A 27,600-nucleotide genomic window follows, 5' to 3' on the forward strand; every position below is an offset into this window, starting at 1 on the left:
ACTGATGCACATGGCCTAAAAATGTAGAGCAGAAAGACACTTGCAAGAAGCACAGGTTCAAATCACACAAGGGAAAATTTAGTCTCTTGTTTTTCTGAGTCATCATGGATAAAGGTCCAGTCCTAAAAATCTTTAAGCTGTGTCTAGACTGGCCAGTTTTTCTGAAAAATCAGCTGCTTTTTCAGAAAAACTTGCCAGCTGTCTACACTGGCTGCTTGAATTTCCGCAAAAACACTGACTTCCTACGGTAAGAAATTAGTGCTTCTTGCACAAAAGGGCCAGAGTAGACAGCTCAGATTTGTTTTCTGCAAAAAAGCCCCGATCGCGAAAACTGCTTTTGCGGAAAAGCATCCGTGCCAATCTAGATGCTCTTTTCTGAAAATGCTTTTAATGGAAAACTTTTCCGTTAAAAACATTTCCAGAAAATCATGCCAGTCTAGACGTAGCCTTATTGTTTAGCCCAGACCTGAAGAAGAGCTTGGTGGAACTTGAAAGTTTGTCTCTTTCACAAACAGAAGTTGGTTCAAAAAACAATATTTCCTGACTGACCTGGTCTCCCTCATTTATTCAGGGGAGTAATCCTTTTGAAATCAGTGGGAGTAGTCACATGGGTGAGGGTATGCAGGGTCAGACCCAAATCAGAGAACCTGGCAGCTTTACTGTGTGTGATGTTTTCTTCGGAGACTTTGAAAACTGAGATCCTATCTGCTTTGCACAAACAGTAAAGATCTTGTATCTCACTTTCCAAGAATGGGTGGGATGTCCTCTACCATAGCCAACTTCCACCTCTCTCACTAGGCACCAGATGCTTTATTGCATTTCAGTGCTGATTGATTAAGAAATTTTATAAATAGTAAAGCTCTTGGGGATAAATACAGCTCTACAAATGTAAAACATAAGAAAATAAGCCCACTGTTTTCCTATTTTCATTTTAAACACAAGAATTTATTTATAGCTGTTTTTAATTAAAGTCAATTTAAATCTTCAGCTGTTAATTAAAACCCCGACTCACAGATTTTAGAGGAGGCAGGGATATCGCAGATTTGAACAGTCTAAAATACAGTAATAAGATTCCTGGTTCTCTTTTTTAATACGGGTTGAACCTCCCAAATCCAGGACTTTCTGGGCAGGCAATATCCATGGTCCAGCAGGGCCACAAATGTTGCTGGACCAAAGAGCCTCAGAGGCCGGAGCAACCCAGGAACTGGGGAACTCCAGCTGGGCCAAGCAGCACCTGGGGAGCCTTCCCCACTCTGGCCAGGGACCCCACAGCATCAACAGGACCAGACAGTGGCTGGAGAGCCCCCAGCATCAGTGTGGCCAGGCAATGGCCAAAGAGCCCCCGCCCAATGTCAGCAGGGCCAGAGGGTGGCTGTGGAACCCCTAGCATCAGTGGGGTCATGGAGTAGCCAGGGAGTCCGGGCCCCAGCCAGGGAACCCTTGACTGCAGTGGGGGCTGCTGGCAGCTGGGTTGCTCCAGCCAGGAACCCCGGGAAATACTTGGTGGCAACGGGGCCAGGAAACCCCTTGGCTGAAGTGGGGCTGATGGAGATGCCCATCCCTGGCTGGGGAACCAACAGAATCCCCATCAGCAGTGGAGCTGCCCCTAGCAGGGATGAGATGTCCGGGTGGTCCCGGCTAGGGAAATCCCAGTGGCAGCAGGGCTGCCAGCAGCCAGGTAGCCCCAGCAGGAGCCCTGGGGAACACCCTGTAGCAGTGGGACTAGCAGCAGCCAAGCAGTCCCCACCAGGAGACCTTGGGGCAGCAGGCAGGCAGCTGAATGGGGAGCTGTGCTGGGCCAGCGTTAGCGGGGCCAGCGGCAGGGCAGGGAGACCCAAAGAGAGGAGTCCAGCAGGGGCAGTCCACAGTGGAGCCTGACCTCCCTTAGTCCGGCAAACTCCCTGGTCCAGGACAGCTCAGGTCCCAAGGATGCCAGACCAGGGAGATACAACCTGTATCTCTTTATCCATTGTTGTGACAACATAGTTCTTGAAATATTATTTAATATTTCAGTATATTGAGGTTTTTAACTATTGTAGAGAAGGTACATGATGATCAGTAATTTGAAATTTACATAGTGACTTAGGACCACAAGTCCTATTGACTATCTAAGGGTATGACTACACTACCCTCCTAATTCGAACTAGGAGGGTAATGTAGGCATACTGCACTTGCAAATGAAGCCCGGGATTTGAATTTCCCGGGCTTCATTTGCATAAGCCGGGCGCCGCCATTTTTAAATCCCGACTAGTTCGAACCCCGTGCCGCGCGGCTACACGCGGCACGGAGTAGCTAGTTCAGATTAGTCTTCCTAATCCGAACTAGCTGTACTCCTCGGACGGGGTTCGAACTAGCCGGGATTTAAAAATGGCGGCACCCGGCTTATGCAAATGAAGCCCAGGAAATTCAAATCCCGGGCTTCATTTGCAAGTGCGGTATGCCTACAATACCCCGCTAGTTCGAACTAGCGGGGTAGTGTAGACATACCCTAAGTGATTTAGGTGCTTTTCAAAGTCCCATCCCCTTACTGACGAGGACACTCACTTGTGCCAGCCAAGTCTTCTATACCTAAAGACACAGGTTTATTTTTAGCTTTAAAGTTTAAACCATCTATCATCTACTCTTTTATAATACATGAAAGCAACATGATGTTTGATTACATGTGGGGAAAACTGGTTCACAAACTTGAACTAACTTTGTGAAAGCACCTCTGCTCATGTGAGGAAGTGGTTTTGCCCACAACAGCTCATGATACTATATATATATATATATATATATATATGTTATTGTCTAAGGTGCTACAGGACTACTCGTTTTTGTGAAGGCAGTACCACTTTAAAAAAAGCATAAGCTTTGATTATTCACAAACAGAGCTGGAAAAAGGGTGGGGAAATTGTCAGTGAATATTTGTTCAGGTTTCAAAGTGAACTGAAATTGATTTTTTACCTTCCACAAATATTCAATCCCCAGTGACAATTAAAAAGACAGATGTTGGAAGGACAGTCTGATCCTTCCTGCTCAGGACAAGCACATTGTCCAGTGCATGCTGGGGAAACCTTGCCCTACTGTATCTCTTCTACAGGCAGAGGACTGGAGTCTCTCAGGTTCTCAAGACTTGATCCAAAGCCCATTGAGATTATTGCTAACGCTCCCGTTGATGTCTATGTGCTTTGGGTCGTGCCCTAAGTCTAGTACTTTACTCACATACCACGTTCAAGATAATGATTTGTAAATCCTTTTAGTGTGTAATTTTTTTAAATGCATTTTGTGTGTTTCAGAGTTTCTGACATTTCCCAGCTGATTTAGGGCTAGACTCTGCTGTCACTTAAATCATTAGCAGAGCTCCCATTGATTTTAATACTGGCAGGATTTAGCCCTTAGTCAAGAAATGTCTCTTCTCCTTGTCCTGTCTACCAAAGATCTGGCTGGTTCCTCCCAGAGGGTGGAGTCTAAAAAGGGGGTGAGAGCGCTTTTCTCCCAGTGCCAGCCTGGGATATGCAGAGCACACTTCAGCTTTTGGATGGTGCAATCATTCCTATCACTTTGGGCAGCCACTGTTATTTCTTTCTCCAGGTTCTTCCAACTCAGCAGGAATTCAAAGTGAGCTAATTTACCACACTAGGGCATTTGTCTATCCCAAAAACCCTTAATGCTTTTCTAATCATAAGACTTTTAATCTTCTATGAGGTGTTTTGCATGAGTCCTGGTGATCAGAATTATTTTACAATACAGCTTTTGGAGAAAATGGCTGTAAACATCCCTGGTCTGGTAGCCGTGATTGTGTTCTATGTGATAACATTGGCAACTGGGATTTGGGCTGCTTGGAAAATCAAAAAGGAAGAGAAAAATGCCAACCAAAGTGAGATTGCCATAGTGGGAGGCAGAAACATGAACGTTTTTGTGGGATTATTCACCACAACCGGTGAGTTTTTTTCTTAATATTATTTCCTGATCCAGTTTATAATCTATTTTAGATCAGTCAGGGTATGTCTACACTACCCCCTAATTCGAACTAGGGGGGTAGTGTAGACATACCCTCAGAGTTTAAGTTCTGTTTTGTATTCTCCTTATATAATTAACTTAAGAAACTGTTCTCAATCTGTATTTGGTTTCAATTTTTTGCCAAGAGGAACTGTTCTTCTATGTGCCTACTTTAATTTTATTGGCATTCTTGGTAGCACACGATATCATGTAAAAAATCCTCCCTCTTTCATCTCATTATATCCTGGAGGCAATGCCCCGTAGGGATTAAGGTTGGGGACTAAGTATCATGGTTTCTGTTCTTGACTCCATCACAGACCTGCTGTGTGATCTGGGGCAAATCCCTTCACCCATTTATGTCTTACTTTCCTGACCTGGGGAATGGGAACAATATCTTAGCTATCTTTGTGAAGTGTTTTGAGATCTTCACAAGAAAGCTGCAATGTGAATGAGTGTTACTATTCGTATAGTAACAAATGTCTGTTTGCCACTGAAACACACCTGCTTCCCCAACCCAAACTGTTGAACATGCTACTCAGTTCTCACACATAAGGCAGGGGACTGGACTTGATAACCTCTTGAGCTCCCTTCCAGTTCTAGTACTCTGATTCTATGGGGTAGCCATGTTAGTCTGAATTTGCAAAAGCGGTGAGGAGTCCTGTGGCACCTTATAGACTAAACGAAGTGTTGGAGCATAAGCTTTCATCGGCAAAGACCCACTTCGTCAGATGCATCTGATAAAGTAGGTCTTTGCCCACGAAAGCTTATGCTCCACCACTTTGGTTAGTCTATAAAGTGCCACAGGACTCCTCGCCACTTTTGTATGATTCTATGATGTCAACCAGACACTAGAAAAGCCACTTGACTGCACCTCCAGAGTTGGCCAGGATGGAGACATACTTAGTCATTTACATTCTGAAAGCACCTCAATCCTTTCCTCCTCACTAATCCTCCGACTGGTCCCATACTGGTTAAATAAGAGCAGCGCCATATCAGTGACCAACATACATTTCTTACCAAAGAATCTTCCTAATAGTTTAATAGTTCCTAAGTGCCTTGTTGACTAGTGATAGACTTGAGAGCTTTGCTGAACTGAGTGATATTCACTCAGCAGCTCTGAAAACCAGTCAGCCTATTTGGGTGCCTAGAATTAGTGGCCCACATTTTGAAAATTCATTCTGTGACATTATTGCCTTGAAGTTTTTCTACCTTTGCTTTTGTCTCATACACTCTCTCCTCTGGCAAGCAATATTATGAGGGCTCTAAAACAAAGGAAAACCATATGATTTCTTCTTTTTTTTCAATTTCCTCCTATTTTTTCCCCCAGCAACTTGGGTTGGAGGTGGCTACATCAACGGGACTTCTGAGATCGTGTACCTCCCTACACGAGGGCTGGCCTGGGTCCTGGCTCCAGTAGGATACGTTCTCGCTTTTATCATTGGTAAAGACAATAATTTGATTCTTAAACATTTTAATTTCTTAGCAGTTTTTAAAACGGGCAAATGTAGCCTTCTTGTGCAGATACCAAGGTAACAGAAGTCTAACTCAACCAGTGGCATAGAAGTGGTTCTGAAAGTTGGCAAAAGCTGGTAGAGACTGGCACTGACTGGATTGTTCACATTAAAATAATTCTGATCTTCGAAGGAGCCTTCGAGGATCCTGGTAAACTCATAGTTTGGCTTAATGACAACCTGAAAGATTTTAGAAATGGGAGAATATTATTGTTGTTTAAATCACCAACATGTACTGTGATTGGTTAATTTTAATATAATAAGGTTGCTCCCCCTTCTTGGACACTGTTTATTTAGGGCGCTGGTCGGGGTGAATTTTATACCATCATGGTTGCCTCTTCCATCATTTCCTGGGGTTACCCGCAAACTATAGGGGCACCCAGCTTTATTCTGTTCCTAGAGCTCCAGGCATAACCTCATTAATTAAGACCTACACTCTTATCCATTCATGGGCTCAAGATGTAACCTAACACTCTGAAGGTTTGCAGGGTCTTTTCCCAGTCATATCCTTACCCTCTATTTCAGGCATGTCCAAAGTCCGGCCCGCGGGCCAATTGCGGCCCGTATTCCGGTTTAATACGGCCCCACAGGTAATTTGGCAATATCTATCTTTTATGGCCCCCAACGAATCCTTATGTATTGAGATGAATACATTGTAAAATCTCAGTTAGTCAGTTGGTCTAAATCAGTTATAACTATATTTGGACACAACATGTATACTTGGTGTTATGTTTCTGTTCATATTTTTTGAACTTAAAAGTTGACGGACAACCTTTATTACCAATAATATGTAATGTACTTTACAATGTTCCTGACATATATTTCAGCTTCCTGGATTTTTTTTTCATTTGGCCTTCAGATATGAAAGGCAGAGTGATTTAACACCTGTTTAGATTTGTCATCCATGTGATGAAATGAAAAGTATGCCGTTTGCAATAAACTTTGCATAAAATAGTTAATTTGCATTTAATTTTAATGGTTCAAAGAATGTCAGGCAAAATGGTCGGCCCACACGCATGTTCACTACATCAAATCTGGCCCCCTTTGAAAAAAGTTTGGTCACCCCTGCTCTATTTATTAACAATCACCAAAACAGAATGCACATACTAAGCATCCAGTGCTCACCACTCTCGATGAGGCAGATGAGTTTTTCTTGCTGGCCAGTCAAGATCAAGTCATAAGGGAACTCCAGCCTCTATACAATATGATTGGCAGGGTTTGAGGGGGCTGCTCAGAGCTTGGGCTGTGCCCTGGAGTTGGTTCCAAAGAACTTCCTTTTGGACCTGTTTATTGAGTGAAACTTGAGGCCTGCTTAGTTGTACCTTAACCAATCATTTTACTGAAGTATTACAAAATAATTCTTTGACCAATCCTAACATATTGTGAAACAATTCTTTACCCAATCATGACTCACCACTTTAGCTAATTTACACCTTGCAAAATTACTTATGGGGCAGACAGAAACCATGCAGATAAATAACAGGAGCATGGACTATATAGGCAAAGCAATAGAGATTTCACAACCATAACTGTTAAGTGATTCTTTGCCACATGGAATACTATTAAACAGTTTTCTTTAAATATCTTAACTGTTTCTTTATCTGGTGATAACAGGTACTATTAGGACAGGGTCTCACTCTCAAAAGCCCAATATGACATTATGTTAATGTAATTTAGAAGGAACATGAGGATGTGACGTTCTCTTCCTGGCTTGTGGCAGCTATTCTCCTGTTAGGGCTGCAAAAAAAAAAACCCCCCTCAGATCTTACTCTGGGGCCTCGGGATCTACCCTGATACATTGGGATATGTCTACACTACCCTCCTAATTCGAGGCGTAACGGTAGTTACTAGGAAGCCTAGTTCGAATTACCTAGTTCGTGCCCCGTGTAGCCACGCGGCACAGGGTTCGAACGAGCGGGGATTTAAAAATGGCGGAGCCCCGCTTATGCAAATGAAGCCCGGGAAATTCAAATCCCGGGCTTCATTTGCAATTGCGGTATGCCTACATTACCCTCCTATTTCAAATTAGGAGGGTAGTGTAGACATACCCTTGGGCTGTCATCCTGATCCTAAAAGGAAGCCAGAGGAGACATGACCAGAGAAAAAACTAGATGAAATTACCACCTCTACCAGCTTTGTCTAAATCCAGAACAAACTGGGTTTTGAGATCTGTGTTCCTGCTATTGTCCACCTTCTTCATATATTATTTGCCCTCTCTATCTTGTCTCTTCTCTGGACTATCTTTCTCATTCTACCATCAGTTGAATAAGAGTCTGGCTTAGCCAGCCAAAACAGCTCTACCCACTGATGTGTGCCTGTAACCAGAGAAGTACCTAACACAATGGTCTTAGTCTGCCTGATGTAGGTGTAAGTGTGCCTGGTCTCAAGGTGACAGATAAGACCATGTGTTGGAGCGGTGTTAATCTAGAAGGGAAGTTTCTTTGTTATTCTTGTCTCTCTCCTTTTGTGTGAGTTTATCTGGTACATGGTATGTATCTTTCGGTGTTGTAGCTGCTTTTCCTTCTTTATCTATGTTTTTAATAAAAGATTGAAAGATGGTGCTTTGGTGTGGTCCTTTCCAGGGGCCCACCACCTAACCATATCCATTCCAGTTCCTTCCTTTAATGCACTAAACATTAAAAAGGCCGTAGATCAGTTTTTAAACTAAGAGATGGGGGAAAGCTGATTGATGTGGAGATGCACGTAAATCGGATGGAGACTTCTCTTAGAGAAGAATCCATTGATAGAGATTCTCTAAGCTGTAGTCAGAAAGAGAGGAGGGGAGAGGACAAACCATGGGCCAGAGCAGACAAACAACTGCATATAAAGGAATCCAATGCATCAGGGAAGAGCAGACAAATAAGCAGTGGCAAATTTTTAACGTGCTTCTACGCAAATGCTAGGAGTCTGACTAATAAGATAGGTGAACTAGAGTACCTCGTATTAAAGGAGGAGATTGACATAATAGGCATGTCTGTGGGACACAATCATACTGGGATATAAAATATATTGAAAGGATAGAGCAGGCCAGATGGGTAGTGGAGTGGCACTGTATGTGAAAGATAATGTAGAATCAAATGTAATAAAAATATTAAATGAATCAACATGTTCCATAGAATCTCTATGGATAGTAATTCCATGCTCCAATAATAAGAAATTAGTAGTAGGGATATATTACCGACCACCTGACCAAGACAGCAATACTGACATTGAAATGCTGAGGGAGATTAGAGATGCTACCAAAATAAAGAACTCTATAATAATGGGGGATTTTAATTATCCCCATATTGACTGGGTACATGTCACCTCAGGAAGAGAAGCAGAGATAAAATTTCTCAATGGCTTAAATGACTGCTTCTTGGAGCAGCTGGTGCAGGAACCCACAAGGGGAGAGGCAATTCTCGATTTAGTCCTGAGTGGAGCGCAGGATCAGGTCCAGGAGATAACCATTACAGGTCCACTTGGGAATAGTGATCATAATATAATAACATTCAACATTCCTGTGGTGGGAAGAACACCTCAGCAGTCCAGCACTCTGGCATTTAATTTCAAAAAGGGGAATTACACAAAAATGAGGAGGTTAGTTAAACAGAAATTAAAAGGCACAATGACTAGAGCCAAATCCCTGCAAGCTGCATGGAAACTTTTTAAAGACACCATAATAGAGGCCCAACTTAAATGTATACCCCAAATTAAAAAACATAGCAAGAGACCTAAAAAAGAGTCACCGTGGCTTAACCACTATGTAAAAGAAGCATGAGGGACAAAAAGTCATCTTTTAAGAAGTGGAAGTCCAATCCTAGTAAGATAAATAGTAAGGAACATAAACACTGTCAAATCAAGTGTAAAAATCTAATAAGAAAAGCAAAAAAAGATTTTGAGGAACAGCTAGCCAAAAACTCAAAAAGCAATAACAAAATGTTTTTTAAGTACATTAGAAGCAGGAAGCCTGCTAAAAAACCTGTGGGTCCCCTAGACGATCGAGATATAAAAAGAGCAATCAAGGACGATAAAGCCATTGCAGATAAACTAAATGATTTCTTTGCTTCAGTCTTCACGGTTGAGGACTTTCGGGAGATTCCCAAATCTGCACCGTCCTTTGTGGGTGATGAATCTGAGGAACTGTACCAGATTGAAGTGTCATTAGAGGACGTTTTGGAACAAATAGAAAAACTTAATGTTAACAAATCTCCGGGACCGGATGCCATTCATCCAAGGGTTCTAAAAGAACTCAAATGGGAAATTGCTGAACTCTTATCTGTGGTTTGTAACCTATCCTTTAAATCGGCTTCCGTACCTAATGACTGGAAGGTAGCCAATGTGACACTAATATTTAAAAAGGGCTCTAGAGGCGATCCTGGCAATTACAGACCGGTAAGTCTAACATCAGTACTGGGCAAATGAGTCAAAACAATAATAAAGAATAAAATTGAGAGGCACGTAGAAGAACATAATTTGTTGGACAAAAGTCAACATGGTTTCTGTAAAGAGAAATCATGTCTTGCTAATCTATTAGAGTTCTTTGAAGGGGTTAACAAACATGCAGACAAGGGGGATCCAGTAGATATAGTATACTTAGATTTTCAGAAAGCCTTTGACAAGGTCCCTCACCAAAGGCTCTTGTGTAAATTACATGGCCATGGGATAAGAGGGAAGGTCCTTTCTTGGATCAAGAACTGGTTAAAAGACAGGAATCAAAAGGTAGGAATAAATGGTAAATTTTTAGAATGGAGAGGGGTAACTAGTGGTGTCCCCCAAAGGTCAGTCCTGGGACCAATCCTTTTCAACTTATTCATAAATGATCTGGAGAAAGGGGTAAGCAGTGAGGTGGTAAAGTTTGCAGATGATATCAAACTGTTTAGGATAGTCAAGACAGAAGCAGACTGTGAGGTACTCCGAAAAGATCTCACCAAACTAAGTGATAGGGCAACAAAATGGCAAATGAAATTTAATGTGGATAAGTATAAAGTAATGCACATCGGGAAAAATAACCCCAACTATACATACAGTATGATGGAGGCTAATTTGGCTACGACAAATCAGGAAAGAGATCTTGGAGTTATTGTGGATACTTCTCTGAAAACTTCCACACACTGTGCAGTGGCGGTCAAAAAGGCAAATAGGGTGCTAGGAATTATTAAGAAAGGGATAGAAAATAAGACACAGAATATCTTACTGCTCCTGTATAAAACTATGGTACGCCCACATCTTGAATACTGTGTACAGATGTGGTCTCCTCACTTCAAAAAAGATATTTTGGCCTTGGAAAGGGTATGAAGAGAGTTTAAAGTGACTGGGACTTTTCAGTTTAGAAAAGAGGAGACTGAGGGGGGATATGATAGAGGTCTATAAAATCATGAGTGGTGTGGAGAGGGCGGATAAAGAAAAGTTATTTATTAGTTCCCATAATAGAAGAACTAGAGGACACCAAATGAAATTAATGGGTAGCAGGTTTAAAACTAATAAAAGAAAGTTCTTCTTCACACAGCGTGTAGTCAACCTGTGGATCTCCTTGCCAGAGGAGGCTGTGAAGGCTAGGACTATAACAGAGTTTAAAGAGAAGCTAGATAATTTCATGGAGGTTAGGTCCATAAAAGGCTATTAGCCAGGGGATAGAAATGGTGTCCCTGGCCTCTGTTTGTCAGAGGCTGGAGAGGGATGGCAGGAGACAAATCGCTTTATCATTGTCTTCGGTCCACCCTCTCTGGGGCACCTGTTGCTGGCCACTGTTGGCAGACAGGCTACTGGGCTAGATTGACCTTTGGTCTGACCCAGTATGGCCGTTCTTATGTTCCATGGGTGTCTCAGCCAAAGACAGAGGCATGAAGGGGGGCCATAGCAGTCCCTTTGCTGCTGCACAGCTGCCACTCAGGGCAGTAAGGAGCAATTTTCTCTCACCTAAAGCACACACAGAAAGGCTGTGTGGGAGGAGCACTTTCAAACAGCTGGGCCCAGACCCATTGGTAGTGTCATGCCCATGCCTGACCCTCCTGTCCCTTCTTTCCATAGTCTATGGGCTGGCCTGAGCATCCTGGAGGACAACTCCAAAGCTGAAACCCTCAAAGTGGGAGTTACCACTCTGAAGAAGCCTTGAGGAATTCAGTCTCTAGTGGCCTTTTCGACCTCTAGAAAACTCTCCATTAACCATACCCTGTTGACATCCCCACTCTGCTCCAGGCCCCACCCCTAATTCACCCTTTCCCTTCGCCTCTACCCCACCTCTTCCCACCCCTGTTCTGCTCCTGCCACACCCCAATTCCATCTCTTCTCTCAAGCCCTCCCACCCACCTCTTCCTGAGCCTGCTCCACACCCCCATTACACCCCTTTCTCCAAGCCCCTGTCCCTCCTCCTATACCAAGTGCACCCCTTTCCCTCTCCTCCTCCTCCCTCCTGGAGCATCCTGAATGCTGCACTGGGAGGGAGGGCTAGGAAATTATTTGCAGGGATGCCAGAGGGCGAGAGGTGCTAGAGGGAGAGAGGACCTTGATGGGTGTTGAGCACCTGCTAATTTATCCTGTGGGTGCTCCAATCCTGGAGCACCCACAGGTAGGTGTCCATGTTCAAAGATAATTTAAAAGACCTCAGAGTCATTGCCTGGTCCATTTTATTTTGCTTCATGGGTAGTAGGGAGTGGACTCACTATGGTAGCATGCGGCTCTGTAGGGACTCCTGAGGAGCAAAGGGTTGGCACAATCCATTGTGCACCTCCCTGTGGAACTCCTGCTGCTGGTTCATCATCTTCCTCAGCAGCAGTTGCCATTGCATCATGTGAACTTGCTCTCAGGTGATCCATTGCTGCTGGAACTGCTGTTGCTGAGTCACTTGCTGCTGCTGCAGCTCCACTAGACACTTACCCCACTGCTCAGGCTCCATCTTGCTCAGAGTTGTTGAGCTCTATCTCCCTCTGTGTTCCCCCTCCCTCCCTGGGAATCAGGCATAAACTGTCTGCATTCTCCACCATTTGCGGTGGGTGGTAGTCTCTTGAGTCCCCATGGTTTGGATTTCTTCCATGACTAATATTCACATATATCCTCTTAGTACCATTATGGACGATCTGAAAAATTCTGGATTGGAGTCAACTTTAAGCTCTTGTCATGTTCGGTTTCTATGTGTGCACACATGTGTGTGCACACACACATTCAAACACACACACACACACACACACACACACACACACACCAATGACTTTCTGAGCTTCTAAACTAGTCTTTCATCTCTACTCTGAAGAAAAATCAATGTAATTATGGGCTTATAGTAAAAAAACAACAACTTGGTATAGTGCCCTATGAATGTGTTGGGGGAGGAAAGGAGAAATCATCCAATTTTGTATTAGGAAAATGTTAATGAAAGGATATAATATAATGGATTGTTCTTAGTTTCAATGCTGATGTCCTCTAGAAAGATGGAATAGTTCTGACCAGGAGATAATATATGCATAATTAAATGCATAATTAAAATGCATTAAAATAATAAAACTACCATGCAGTTTGCAGCCACCATATTGTTCACTCTGCCTGTTATATCTCTTTTCCTATCCTTTGTCTTTCTTGTCTATTCAGATTAATTATAAGCTCTTTGAGGCCAGGGCTGTATGGCATCTAGCATCTAGCACAATAGGGTCCCATCCTTTTTTTGTTCTTAGGCTGCTTAAAATAATTCACCTTGCCATTTGGTTTTTGCTAGGGGGCCTCTTCTTTGTAAAGCCAATGCGGTCCAAAAGCTATGTGACAATGATGGACCCCCTCCAAGAAACCTATGGGAACACTATGGGAACCCTTCTCTTTCTTCCAACATTGATAGGAGATGTATTTTGGTTTGCAGCTATACTTTCTGCTTTAGGTAAGTATAAATCTTATACATGCACACATTCAGAACAGACTTCGTTTTCCGCTTGCATCATGTAGCTTTTTTTAGAGTAATTAGTCTCTTGATCCTTATAGTGATTATGCAGATACACAGAGAATGCAACTATTAAGCCATAATAGGGAAATAAGCAAAAAATCTGATAATATTGTGCACAAAAGATGCAACTGTAAGGTGGATTATATGAACTACTGCTGCAGAGTATTTGGACTACTAGTGCAGAAAGAATACTGTAGTGTTTTACTTAATATAAGGGTGGGGTTAATTTTGTTCTATTGTTGGTCAGCAGTTCCCCGAGGGCCAGGGTGACATACATCTGGCTACCTTCATGTTATAACATGTTGTGGCCCCATATGACACATTCAGATGTGGCAGAATTTAAGCGTTCATATTTTTATAAAGTAGATTTGTAGCCCTCATATTTGTGAAGGAAACTTTCAATGTGACTTAGGGCAGGGCAAAATTTCCCCATCAAAACAGTTTTGTTCCCAGTGGAAAATTCAGGGTTCAATTAAACAAAAATGGTGATGGAGAGCGAGAGGAAGAGAGGTAGGGAAAAGGAGGACTGAAAAGGAAGAATGACAAAGGGTCGAAATAGCTCTGATGTTAAAGGTAGAATCCTGTCCCCCTCGGTGATGCTGAATGTGATGATAAGGTACTGAACAAATAATGACAAAAACATTTAGCTACTGCATACTTCCACCCAGTGCAACCCTGCCTTTGACATCAGTAGGAAATCGTTAGTCCAATGTGCCCCTCTCTCAGAGCATGATAATAAAGGGAAATTTGCTTTCTCCTCAAAGTGGCAGCTAGCCCAAGTGTATTACAAGCTGCTGGATTCTGAATGCTACAGCACAGGTGTGGTCCCATGAGGGAGAGAAAAGTGGGGACAAAATGACACAATGGAGAAGCAGAGAGGGGAAAGCAGAGAAACAGCCGTGCTCTTAACACAGTGACATTGGTCATTATCATTAGGAAAGAAAGGGGAAGCTGTGGCAGAAGTCTTAATAAGAAAGAGGAGCTGAGGGAGGACAAAAGAGAGATGAAGACGGAAGATGTGAGAAGGGAACAGAAAAGAAGAGTGACAGAGGGGGATATAAAGTGGACATCTAAAGAAATGAGAAAGGAGGATTGAGGAGGAAATAGGAGAGACAGAGTGAAAGAGGTGGGAACAGGAGCATAAAGATGAGGAAGCAGATGACAGACAGAAAATGAGAGTGACCAGAGAAAGTGACAAAAAAGGAAATAGAAAAATTGAGATGTAGAAAAGTATTACCTTGGGAGATAGAAAAACGGGAACAGTTTGTTGGCATGTTTTTACCAAGAATACTTAGAAAGAGAGTTTTCAGAGACAAGCAATGAAAATAATTAAGGGCCAGGAAAAAATTACCTGTGAAGAGAGAATGAAAAGATTGTTTACCCCAAAGGGGAAGGGAATAAACAAGGACATGATAAAAGCAAACAAAATTAATGAAAGATCTAAAGAAGGTAGGTCTCATAGACTTTAAGGTAGGTTAAGAACTTCTATTCTCCCTCTCCATAATACAGGAGAAATTGAAATTTCAAGACAACAAATGAAATCCTAATAACAGGAAATACTTTTACCCCATGTGCATTTAAGCTGTGGAACTCATTATCACAAGATATCACTGAGGACCAGAGCTTAACCAGAGTTAGAAAATAATTAGATATGAATATCAAATATATCTAGCGTCATGCTCATAAAGAGATTTTTTCCAAAAAATAAACATTTTGAAAGGATAAGCCTCATACTGCAAGACATTAGTCAGCCTCCAACTGGCAGGGTTAAGGACCTTTCCATATGAGCAAGACATTCCACAATTTCAAGTTTTCTTCCATCTTCCTCTCAAGCATCTGGTATGGTATACTTTGAAGTAGGAATAAGAGATCCTCCGGAAAAGGGCTTTTTTCCGGAGGATTGGGGCCAGTGTAGACGCTCTTTTCCGGCTTTTTTAAAAGCCGGAAAAAAGCGGCGGGCATTTTTATTTAAATGCCGCGGGGGATATTTAAATCCCCCGCGGATTTCCCTATTACGACCTGTGAAATTAACATGCCCCTTTCGGAAAAGGGGCCAGTGTAGACGTAGCCAACATGTATTTGTTTGTTAGCCTCTCAGGGCATGTCTACACAGCAGGGCAAAAGTTGAATTAAGCTAAGCAATTTTAGCTACGTCAATTGCATAGCTTAAGTCAAAATAACTTAATTCAGCTTTTGGTGCTGTGCCCACTGCAGGAAGTCAAAGGAAGAACACTCTTCCTTTGACTTCCCTTACTCCTCATGAAATGAGGGCTACAGGAGTCAAAGTAAGAAGTCCTCCAACTCAACATTATTTTGAAATAAAGGCTTGTAGTGTAGATGTGCTCTTTGTTATTTCGGAATAACGCTGCTGTGCAGACATATCCTAAGGTGCCACAGGACTAATATTTGGTTTTAAAACCCACCATGTTATTTAAAATATATTTTTCAACTATATGATAATTTCTGCTCCATTATTTGCATAAAGACTCCTTGCACTGAGTTTTGGCTTGTACCGGGAGTACTGATTGCAGGGTGTGTGTGTGTGCGCGTGTGTATAGGTGTAAAGCTGTCTTTCTTTGCAGGGGCTACAATGAGTGTGATCTTGGATATCAGAGGCTATTTAGCAATCATCATTTCAGCATCTACTGTTGTACTCTACACTTTACTGGGAGGACTAAATTCAGTTGCCTACACTGATGTGATACAGCTGGTTTTTATGATGGTCAGCCTGGTAAGACCTATACATTTCTGTGATTTTAAAGTGAAGTGTAGACAAGGTAAAGCCTGGTTAAATAACAATGTAAGTAAAACCCTTAAAAAGTAACCTTTGCTCCACAGGACATTGCATACAGAATGTGAAACAGAGACATAAAACCAATCCCATTTTACCCACCATTCCAGTGCAGCCCTTCTAGAGCAGATGGTGGCAACTGTTTAACAGTATATGCCCACGCTACACAATGGTTCGGAGAAAAAGAGAAAGCACCAGCTAAAACTGAAACTAGAGAGAGGATGAATGTAGTTCGATTGTACTAATTGTCCCACTGGGAACTGACCCAGTCACTGGGACTAACACTGCTACTATTGTGAAATTGCCATAAAATCCTTAATGACTATGATATATGGTGACAGCCTTAGTTTTACATCCCGGGCAGCTCAGAAACCTTGGAATTTGCCTGGGGGGGAGGGGAAAGGAGCTAATTAATGAATTCTCAGAAAACAGCTGAATCCAAACAGAAGGTAATAGTTCAAGTTCATGCTCCTTTGAGAAAAAGCAGCTGACACACACATAGTTCACAAGATTCTGATGGCTTACATCAATGAAAATCTGGAATAATCCCATTGAAAATAAACCTACTCAGTCCAAAACAGGATTTGGCCTCATACATTCTGGGTATAACTAAGATCAGAGTCTGACCCACATTCTCAAGCTCCAAGGATCTTTCAGTATGTCTAATTAAGACCAATACTCATAGCTACGTCTAGACTGGCATGATTTTCCGCAAATGCTTTTAACGGAAAAGTTTTCCATTAAAAGCATTTGCGGAAAAGAGCATCTAGATTGGCATGGACGCTTTACCACAAAAGCACTTTTTGCGGAAAAGCATCCGTGCAAATCTAGACGCGCTTTTCCGCAAAAAAGCCCCGATAGCCATTTTCGCGATCGGGGCTTTTTTGCGCAAAACAAATCTGAGCTGTTTATCCTGGCCCTTTTGCGCAAAAGCTTTGCTCAAAAGGACTTTTGCCCGAACGGGAGCAGCATAGTATTTCCGCAAGACGCACTGATTTCAGACAGTAGGAAGTCAGTGTTCTTGCGGAAATTTGAGTGGCCAGTGTAGACAGTTGGCAAATTTTTCCTCAAAAGCAGCTTCTTTTGGTTTACTAAAGGAATTACAAAACAGCATAAATCATACGTAAAAACCTTAATGAGGCTTTGAGCAGAGCACAGGGTAAACAATCATTCTTTTATGAGGCTGTAGTGTTACAGTTTTTAGGTTAATTCCTCAAAAGACCAAATTTTCCAAGTCTTTTCAAGATGTTTCCCCAGACCAGAATGTGCATGAGTGCCAGAAACCACTTTAAAGTCAGAATTTATTAGAAAACAATTATTCTTTCTGCAAGGCTGGAACACTGCTTTTTCTGAATGTCAGCATTAAAACAGCAACAGGTTTCTCAGGCAGTATATTGTTTAGACTCATAAATATCTCAGCACTGCCCCCTCCCTTCAAAACAATATTATACAAAAGTACAGTTTTAAAAAATAAATATATTTAATTACATTTAGGCATTAAAAAAAAATTCAGCAAACTCTGATGGGGGGGGGGACAACACATACATTGGAAAATTTAGAAATGATGTTTTCAGGTACCCAAAGTTAGGTGAACATTTAAAGAAAAGACTAAATAATCCTTGCCCCATGGTGCTTAAAAAACAATTCAATTCCATTAGAACATAGAATCATAGAACCATAGACTGGACGGGACGTCAAGAGTTCCTCTAGTTCAGTGCCCTGCACTCATGGCAGGACTAAGTATTATCTGACCATCCCTGACAGGTGTCTATCTAACCTGCTCTTAAAAATCTCCAATGATGGAGATGCTACAACCTCCCTTGGAAATTTATTTCAGTGGTTAACCATCCTGACAGTTAGGAAGTTTTGCCTAATGTCCAACCTAAACTTCCCTTGCTGCAATTTATGCCCATTGCTTCTTGTCATATCACCAAAAGTTAGGAAGAACAATTTTTTCCCCTCCTCGTTTTAACAGCCTTTTAATATTTGAAAACTGTTATCATGTCCTCTCTCAGTTTTCTCTTTTCTAGACTAAACAAACACAGTTTATTTCAATCTTTCTGCATAAGCCATATTTTCTAGACCTTTAACCATTTTTGCTGTTCTTATCTGTACTTTTTCCAATTTTCCACATCTTTCCTGAAATGTGGCACCCATAACAGGACACAATACTCCAATTGAAGCCTAATCAGTGTGGAGGAGAGTGGAAGAATGACTTCTCGTGTCACACTTACAATTCTCCTGCTAATGCATCCCAGAATAATGTTTGCTTTTTTGGCAACAATGTTGACTCATATTTAGCTTGTAGTTCACTATTACCACCTCCCCCGCATCCTGATCCTTTTCTGCAGTACTCCTTCCTAGGCAGTCATTTCCAGAACCTCCCTAGGGAGGAGTGGGGTCTGGAACAACCCCCCCACACACACTTTCTGCCACAGGCCTTGTCCCCACCCACCCGTGCTCTTCCCTCACCCATTCTTCATTTCCCCTCTTTCCCCAAGCCCCACGCCTGCTCTGTCCCATCCCGCCTCTTTCCACGCCATTCTGTAGTGAAGCAAAGCAACCCAGCTGGGAAATGGCGGAATAGAACAGTCTGGGACTGGGTCGTTCCACTTGTGATGGCTCCTGCTGCTGCTAGTGAGTGCGGGGGTGAACCCAGCTCCTGCTTTTGGAGCCAGCCCCTCCTGGTAATCCCCCAGGCCACCTTGCCCTGTGAGCCCCCCCCCCCCCAAGTGCAGGGCCTGGAGCACCTGCCCCAAACAGTCCACTGGTTTTTTCCCATTTTGTATGTGTGCAACTAATTGTTCCTTCCTACGTGGAGTATTTTGCATTTGTCCTTATTGAACATCATCGTATTTACTTAAGACCATGTCTCCAGTTTGTCCAGACCATTTTGAATTATAAACCTGTCCTCCAAAGCACTCCCAACTTGGTATAATCTACACAATGTGTAATTGTACTTTCGGTGCCATTATCTAGCCATTGCAGTGACTTTACTCATGTGAGTGACCCTATTCATTTCAATTAGAGTTGTGCAGTGTGTAACCGAGTCTCTCTTCGGGGGCCACCGGGCACGCCCCTCCCCGAGTCCGAGGGTCCCCGCCTTCGTGTGCCTGGCACCTCCCGATCCCGGTCTCTATCCTGTCGTCCCCCTGGACGCGGGCCCCCCCTGTCAGTCCTCCCGGGGCCGACAGCCTCACTGCCTCTGCCTCGGCTCCGGTGCTGGATCCTCCCTGGTCCGCTCCCCGGCCGTTCCTTCCCTGGTGGGGCTTGGCTCCGTCCGGTTCCTCTCCGCTCCAGGCGTCCCCGCTGCGCAGTCAGCTCCTGCTGCCGGGCTCCACGCCGCTCCCGGTGGGGTCCTGCTCGGGTCCTGCGGAGGAGGCTGAGAGCAGAATCCTCCCTGCTCTCCCCAAGCCTCCCCTGCTGCTCCTTCCTCCCCCCTTTTGAATTCCCCGCTCGGCGTCTGGCCGGCCCCCGCCCTTCCGCACGCCGGCCCTGCGCTCCTGGGTCCTAATGCTGGCCGGGCTCCAGCCGCGCCGTCTTGCGCATGCGCGCCAGTCACGCCGGGTTCCCCTTGCCCCGCCGGCTCCGGCACGCGGGGCTGGGTTCCTGTCCCCCGCTGACCTTCCCCGTGGGGCGCGGGGCCGCGGTCCCCGTGGCTGGGAGTGCGGGGGTAAGTTCCCCCGTCACACCCCTCCCCCCTAGTCTCTCTTGTCTCTCTTTTTACCTCCTCTCTCTCAACACACCGGGACAGAAAGTCTACGTTTGAGTGCTCTCGCCCCGCCCGATGGACTATTATAAATGAATATTGCTGCAAAAACAGGTACCATCTCATTACCCGGGGGTTAACCTCTTTCATGTTGTGCATCCACGTTAAGGGTGCATGGTCCGTCACTAATCGGAACGTGTTGCCCCAGAGGTAATACCTCAGCATTTCTACCGCCCACCTAAGTGCTAGCGCTTCCTTTTCTATGGTGGAATACTGTTGTTCTCGCGGCAGTAGTTTGCGGCTCAGGTACACAATGGGTCTATCCCCTTTTCCTTGGTCCTGAGCCAGGACCGCCCCCACCCCTAAATTGGACGCGTCCGTTTGCACGATGAAGGGTTTAGTGAAGTCGGGTTGTGTTAGTACTGGTGCGGAGGTAAGCCTCTGCTTCAGCTGTTGAAATGCCTCTTCGCACCGCTCCGTCCACTTCACTTTTTCCGGGTAACCCTTTCTCGTTAGGTCTGTTAGGGGGGTCGCGATGGTGGCGAACTGCGGGATGAATCGGCGGTAATATCCGGCCAGCCCCAAGAACTGCCGCACCTGCTTCTTCGTGGTCGGGGCCCGGTAGTTCTGGACCGCCGCTATCTTGTTCACTTGCGGCCTCAAGTGGCCCCTTCCTACCACATACCCCAGGTATGCCACTTCTGCCTGGCCAAAGGTGCACTTGGCCGGGTTGGCTGTCAGTCGCGCTTCTTTTAACGCCTGCAGGACCGCTCGGACGTGTGTCAGGTGCTCTTCCCATGATGCGCTGAAAATGATGATATCATCAATATAGGCGGCGGCGTATGCCTGATGGTCTCGCAACACCTGGTCCATGACCCTCTGGAAGATGGCCGCCGCTCCGTTTAGTCCGAAGGGCATTGTGATAAAATGATACAGTCCCGATGGCGTGGCGAAGGCAGTCTTTGCCTGTGACGTGGGCATGAGTGGGATCTGCCAATATCCCTTGGTCAGATCTAATGTCGACAGGTATTGTGCCCGCCCCAGTCTCTCCAGTAACTCTTCTACCCGCGGCATCGGGTAGGCATCCATTCGGGAGATGGCATTCACCTTTCGGAAATCGATGCAGAACCGCAGGGTCCCGTCCCGCTTGGGGACGAGCACGATGGGGCTTCGCCAGGCGCTCCGGGATTCTCGTATGACCCCCATCCGCAGCATCTTGCTTACCTCCTCCTGCACGGGGTCCCACATCTTCCGAGGTAGCGGGCGGAGGGGTTCTCGAATCTTTTGTCCGGGTGGCGTCTGGATATGGTGATACCCTGCCGTGGTCTTGCCTGGCTGAGTCGACAGCACGTCTGCAAATTCCCGCAGCAGGCTTCTCATCCCCTCCCTCTGGGGCTCCATCAGCTCTGCTCCCAGGGGGGCCTCTTCCTCCGCGTCCTTGATGTCGCCTCCCCAGGGTCCCAATTCCGGCTCCGCCTTCTGCAGACTGACCATGAGGCCTTCCCGTTCCCTCCATCTTTTTAACAGGTTTACATGGTAGATTTGCGCCCCTTTTCGCCGGTCCGGGAGTTTGATCTCGTAATCCACGGGCCCTACTTGCCGGATGACCTCATAGGGGCCCTGCCATTTTGCTAATAGCTTTGATTCTGCCGACGGCAGCAGCAGCAGAACCCGCTCTCCCGGGGCAAAGGTCCGCACCTGTGCCCCTCGGTTGTAGTAGCGGGCTTGTCTCGCTTGGGCCTTGCGGAGGTTACCCTGGGCCAGTTCTCCTACGGCTCTCAATCTCTCTCGTAGTCCTAAAATGTACGGGACCATCCCTTGTACCTTGGGGGGCTGTTCTTCCCATTCCTCTTTGATAAGATCCAATATGCCCCGAGGCTGTCTCCCATAGAGTAACTCAAACGGGGAAAACCCGGTAGAAGCTTGGGGTACTTCCCGCACGGCAAACAGTAGGGCTGGGAGGAACTGGTCCCAATCCCGGGGGTCTAGTTCTATAAACTTCCGTAGCATGGTTTTGAGGGTCCTATTAAAACGTTCCACCAACCCGTCCGTTTGGGGGTGGTATACGGATGTGCGGAGCTGCTTTACCCGAAGTAGGCGGCAAAGCTCCGCTAGGACTCGCCCTGTTAAGTTTGTCCCCTGGTCCGTTAATATTTCTTGGGGTAACCCGACCCGGGAGAATACCTTAACCAGCTCCTCGGCCAGGACCGGGGCCTTCGTGCTGCGGAGCGGGACCGCCTCCGGGTAGCGGGTGGCGTAGTCTATCAATACTAAAATGTATCGGTTGCCCTTTCTTGACCTCTCGAGGGGCCCCACTAGGTCCAATGCTATTCTCCTAAAAGGCACATCCACTACTGGCAAGGGTACCAGCGGAGCTCTCGCCACACTCTTCCCCGCCACTCGCTGGCACTCCGGGCAGGAGTCGCAGAAGTCTCTGGTTTCTTTGTGAACCCCCGGCCAATAAAACCGCTGCAGTATGCGCTGCAGTGTTTTTTCGCTCCCTAAATGTCCTGCCCAGGGGTTGGCGTGCGCTGCCTCCAGCACTCGCCACCGCCGCCGGGCTGGCACCAGCAGCTGCCATACCTCTCCTCTTTGCTCTGGGGGGCAGACTACCCGATACAGTCGGTCGTCTCTTACCTCGAAACGAGGTCCCCTCTTGCCGGTCCTGTCTGGTTCCGCCGTATTCCCCGCCTGCTCCCATGCATGCTTCAGGGATTCGTCCTCGCACTGCTCCCGTACGAACTCGTGGTCGTCCGCCGTCGCTCTTCCCCTATCATCGATGCTTGGCGTGTCTCCGGCCTGGGCCTCCCGCGGGGGCGTTGTTGCGTGGGGTCGTGACTCCGCCCTCTCCGCCTGGGTGGGATGGACCTTTCCCCACTCTTGGAGGAGTTGTGTTAGTCCTGGCCAGTCCCGCCCTAGCACTACGGGGTAAGCCAGGCCCGGGGCCACGGCCACCCGGCACCTCCGCTGTTGGCCCCCCTCTGTAATCAGGACCCATTGTGTCGGGTAGTGCTTCACGTCCCTGTGGATGCACTGCATCGCTATTGTCGGGCCCATTGTACCTCCTCGGGGCAGCAACGCTTCCCGGACCATCGTCTGGTTGCACCCTGTGTCCACGAGGGCCCATACCTCCTTCCCTGCCACGCCTACCTGTACGGTGATCTTGTCGTCGGCCCTGCTCCTAGCCCGTTGGTCGGCCATCAGGGCCCTCCCGTATGAGCAGTCCATGAATGGGCAGTCTCTGCGGAAGTGTCCCTCTTGCCCACACTCGAAACAGGCGCCGGGTGTCGGTGCCTCCGGGGGTCTCGGGGCGACTGTCGGCTTTTCCCGGGGCAGGTTCTCCTTCGGGGGTCCCGGTGGGGGTGTGGTGGAAGGCTCCCCCCACCTTTTCCACGGTATGGGTGGCGCGCCCCAGCCTCCGCGGGCCCTTGAGGGCCGTGCTCTCCCGCGCTCCCCACGACCTCCAGGGCCTTCAGGACCCCTTTCCACCCTCTCTTCTCCCCCTGCCGCTGCCATGTAATTCTCCAATATAGCAGTAGCCTCTCCCAGGGTAGTGGGCTGGTGGCGGCGGACCCACAGGCGACTATCTGGGGGCAGGATCTGCAGGAACTGATCCAACACTACCATCTCCACGACTTGCATGGCTGATTTTCTCTCCGGCTCCAGCCACCTCATGGCCGCCTCTTTGAGCCTCTGTACCACCGCTCTCGGTCGCTCGCCTGGCCGGTATTTCTCCGCCCTAAACCTCTGCCGGTGCGTCTCCGGCGTGATCCCTGCCTGGTCTAAGATGGCCTCCTTTACTTTATGATAGTGTAAAGCGTCTCGTGCTGCCAGACCCCTGTAGGCCCCTTGCGCAGCGCCCGTAAGGTATGGGGCCAGCAGGGTCGCCCAGTTCTCCTCGGGCCACCTGGCTGCCGTGGCCACTCTTTCAAACGTTACGAGAAACGCTTCGGGGTCGTCACTCGGGGTCATTTTCACTAGCCTCAAGGGTAGTGCCAGGGCTGCCCCTACGCCGGCTCCCTCCGTCGTGGCCCCTGTCGGGCCCCTTGACCCTGCCTGGAGCCAGCGCTCGACCTGCCCTTGCTGCTGCTCCATTAACTCCCTCACCAGCCTTTGTTGTTCTTTCTGTTGCTCAGCCATTTGTTGGAGGAGCTGAGTTTGTTGTTGCTGCTGCTGGCACTGGTTATCAGCCAGCCGCTCCAGCAGCTTCCCTGCATCCATCTCCGTAACCCCAGTTGCCCTCAATCTACCTCGTCCTTTGGGTTTATACATCCATACATACGGTGCACCCCTATCCGCTACGGTGCACCCCTGTCCCCCCCCCCCCCTTTTTTTTTTTTTTTTTATATATATATATATATATATATTTTTTTTTTTTTTTTTTAAAGCACCCACACTATACTACTCCTACACCCCCTTTTCCCCTTGGGGCAGTACCCACATTCTCCACCAGTGTAACCGAGTCTCTCTTCGGGGGCCACCGGGCACGCCCCTCCCCGAGTCCGAGGGTCCCCGCCTTCGTGTGCCTGGCACCTCCCGATCCCGGTCTCTATCCTGTCGTCCCCCTGGACGCGGGCCCCCCCTGTCAGTCCTCCCAGGGCCGACAGCCTCACTGCCTCTGCCTCGGCTCCGGTGCTGGATCCTCCCCGGTCCGCTCCCCGGCCGTTCCTTCCCTGGTGGGGCTTGGCTCCGTCCGGTTCCTCTCCGCTCCAGGCGTCCCCGCTGCGCAGTCAGCTCCTGCTGCCGGGCTCCACGCCGCTCCCGGTGGGGTCCTGCTCGGGTCCTGCGGAGGAGGCTGAGAGCAGAATCCTCCCTGCTCTCCCCAAGCCTCCCCTGCTGCTCCTTCCTCCCCCCTTTTGAATTCCCCGCTCGGCGTCTGGCCGGCCCCCGCCCTTCCGCGCGCCGGCCCTGCGCTCCTGGGTCCTAATGCTGGCCGGGCTCCAGCCGCGCCGTCTTGCGCATGCGCGCCAGTCACGCCGGGTTCCCCTTGCCCCGCCGGCTCCGGCACGCGGGGCTGGGTTCCTGTCCCCCGCTGACCTTCCCCGTGGGGCGCGGGGCCGCGGTCCCCGTGGCTGGGAGTGCGGGGGTAAGTTCCCCCGTCACACAGTGCTTAAGTGTTTGCAGGACAGGTGCCTGATGTCCCAGTTCTACACTGAATTCTATATGGTGGGATTGCTGCATCCATATGTAGCTCCAGTGGTCCGCAGGCAGGCACAGGGGTCTACGAAGGGTGTGGGTTTCAGAGCACAGTCCTACAAGCACTAAGAACTTAACGCAGGTGAGCAGTCCAATGGACTAATTCACATACATACAGGCTACGTCTAGACTGGCATGATTTTCCGGAAATGCTGTACACAGCCACAGTGTTTGCAGGAGGGAGCCTTTTGTGGACGTCCAAAACTATCCCCACAGAATGAGCAGGTGACTGTCAGAATGTTGCATTTGAATTTGTAATGAAGGGGTCTGTAACAGGCTTTTCCTTGAAGTTAGATGGGCTGACCTTAAAAGGCTGAAATTAAAACTGTTTAAATCAAAACCAGTATTCAGTGTTAGCAAATTAGAAACCAATCATGATTACAGCTGTGTGTCCACACTGAATACAACAGCACCACTCACTGGAACTCTGAAAGGTCAGATTCTGGCTTGCTGCACGTGTTGCTTAAAATAGCTACTCCCTAGTTTAGAGACATAGGTTGTGCCTACACAATCTCTGCTTGTGACAGGATTAATAAGAGGGAAGAGGATGCATTCCATATGTAGTAAATAAGACACTAAAACTCACACAACCCCATAGCTCCACCCCAAATCCCTTTCACAGAATGTTCCTTCAAGGCTCAACATGGGAGCAACTCACCAATATTGCAAAATATTAACTCCGGGCAGCCTGACTCCCCTCTCTCTGATGCTGGCTGCATGCCAATGTAACTCCATGGAACTAATTCTGGCATACTATGATGTGAGATGCGATTCCATGGGTTTTGGAGCAGCTACGTTTAGGGCACTGCAGTATGTGTTCTATACTACTCCTGGCTCTAGTTTTTCAGGTGTAGCAATAGCATCAGCCAGAATCTGGCATCCGTGTATTTTGTTCAGAGCATTTTACTCTAATATAACAGTCAAAATAGCCACAAGGGAATTCAGGCAGAGAGACCCAGAAAGGCCAAAGTGGGGAACTTTAGGCTTCAGTTTCCTTTTCTTAAATGTTGCAAGCCTGCTACGACCCAAAGGATACACTTTATTTGAACTCTGCAAGGCTTAATTCATGCAGTTCTCCCAACTGCTTTTATGGCACAGCATAGGCCCCCTCTGGTGGCTAGATTAACACCAGTCACTTAACTGGCAGCTCAGGCTAAGGTGACCCAGAAGACCAGCTATAAATTAAACAGCTTCCTTCTAAAGGCTTTAGCCATTTAGGCAAGATTGTTTGTGCTCCCAGAATGGATGCTGAAGGTGGGGTGAGGAAGGAGGCAGCTCCAGGAACCTTTGGGCACCACAAACACACACGCACATAGCTAGAAATACCTGCTGTACATGTGTCCAGAGAATGCAAGTATTACCCACATCTGCACCAGTCTCTCCCAAAGTGGCAGGACGAAGAATGCCTTCACCAAATCTACACCAGCCAGGAGAAATGCTCTGTGCAGGCGTTCTTGAGGCCCAGAGAGTTTATATTTAACATTACAGTACTTAAACAATTATAGCACAGTAAACAGATCCTGCTATAAGTGAGAGGATCCTGCCATCAGATCCTTGCTCGGCCCCAGAAATCTGGAGCTCTGCCTTCTAAAAAGGGAGGCTGGTCTTTGGTCTCTCCTGCCGAACTCCCGGCGTCCTTACAGTACAATCACAGCAGCTTCTGACAAGGAGAGCACTATATGTAGTGGGGAGACTGACAGACTTGTCGGGCCTGGGGCAAAGTAGTGGGGGAGGGGGCAGCTCTGCACTACTAGAAAGGACAAGACCTTGGGCAGAATGGGTGGGGCTGGGGCAGCCAGACCTCAGCTCAGCTCCGCACCACGCCACCATCTCCCTGAGTCGACCCCCACAGCTGCCTGCAATACACCAGGCAGTGATCTGGTGACAACTGAAAGGGCCCGGAGCTCCAGCCACCAGTGCTACAGTATCACTGGTGGTGGCTTGGAGCACAACTAGTCCTTTTGAATTGCCGGACGCTGGGGCAGTAGCCCCCTCTGCTTCCCCTCCTCCCCTGTCAACAGGCCTGAATGGCTACGTCTACACTGCAGCACTATTTCGGTATCCCTCCAGGCTCACTATTCCGACATCCCTGTCAACCTCATTCCATGAGGAGTAAGGGATGTTTTGGAATAGCAATTTATTTAAAAATAAGTGCAGTGTAGACAGTGACAAATCTTGAAATAAGCTATTTTAAAATTGACTCGAAATAAGCTACACAATTTGCGTAGCTCAAATTGCGTAGTTTATTTCAAGCTATGGGTGCAGCGTAGACACAACCCAATAGTGCAACGTAACGGGGAATGTACCAGTAACATTCCTCATAGTTATGTATTCTACGAGGCTTGTGTCTTCGTATCGCCACCTCCCCATGGGCCTTATAGCCAAAATTGAGCTCTTAAAAATTTCAGGCAAAAGTAAATCTTCAGTTGTTAAGTATGTTCAGGACAGCAGCTTCATGTGCCGATGAGAAAGAGGGTCAGGACAATGCTCTCTAATTGAGTCAGTCCCA

At 46.9% G+C, this 27,600-nt stretch overlaps 1 protein-coding gene across 2 annotated transcripts in view; it reads left to right on the forward strand.

The window, feature by feature from the left end:
* LOC102452024 (high-affinity choline transporter 1-like) overlaps window positions 1-27,600 on the forward strand; it is a 46,017-nt gene that overhangs the window by 2,620 nt on the left and 15,797 nt on the right. The window contains exons 2-5 of one of the 2 annotated variants that reach the window (XM_089775751.1): window positions 3,733-3,922; window positions 5,309-5,422; window positions 13,177-13,332; window positions 15,978-16,126. In XM_089775751.1, coding sequence (XP_089631877.1) covers window positions 3,745-3,922; window positions 5,309-5,422; window positions 13,177-13,332; window positions 15,978-16,126 — 597 coding nt within the window. In that variant the 5' untranslated portion in view covers window positions 3,733-3,744. Of the gene's footprint in view, window positions 1-3,088; window positions 3,923-5,308; window positions 5,423-13,176; window positions 13,333-15,977; window positions 16,127-27,600 lie in introns of those variants that run through there. The other variant, XM_075919358.2, reaches the window with a different exon arrangement.

This window comes from Pelodiscus sinensis, chromosome 1, assembly GCF_052426305.1.
Source record: "Pelodiscus sinensis isolate ZL-2025 chromosome 1, ASM5242630v1, whole genome shotgun sequence".
Classification (NCBI taxonomy): Eukaryota; Metazoa; Chordata; order Testudines; family Trionychidae; genus Pelodiscus; species Pelodiscus sinensis.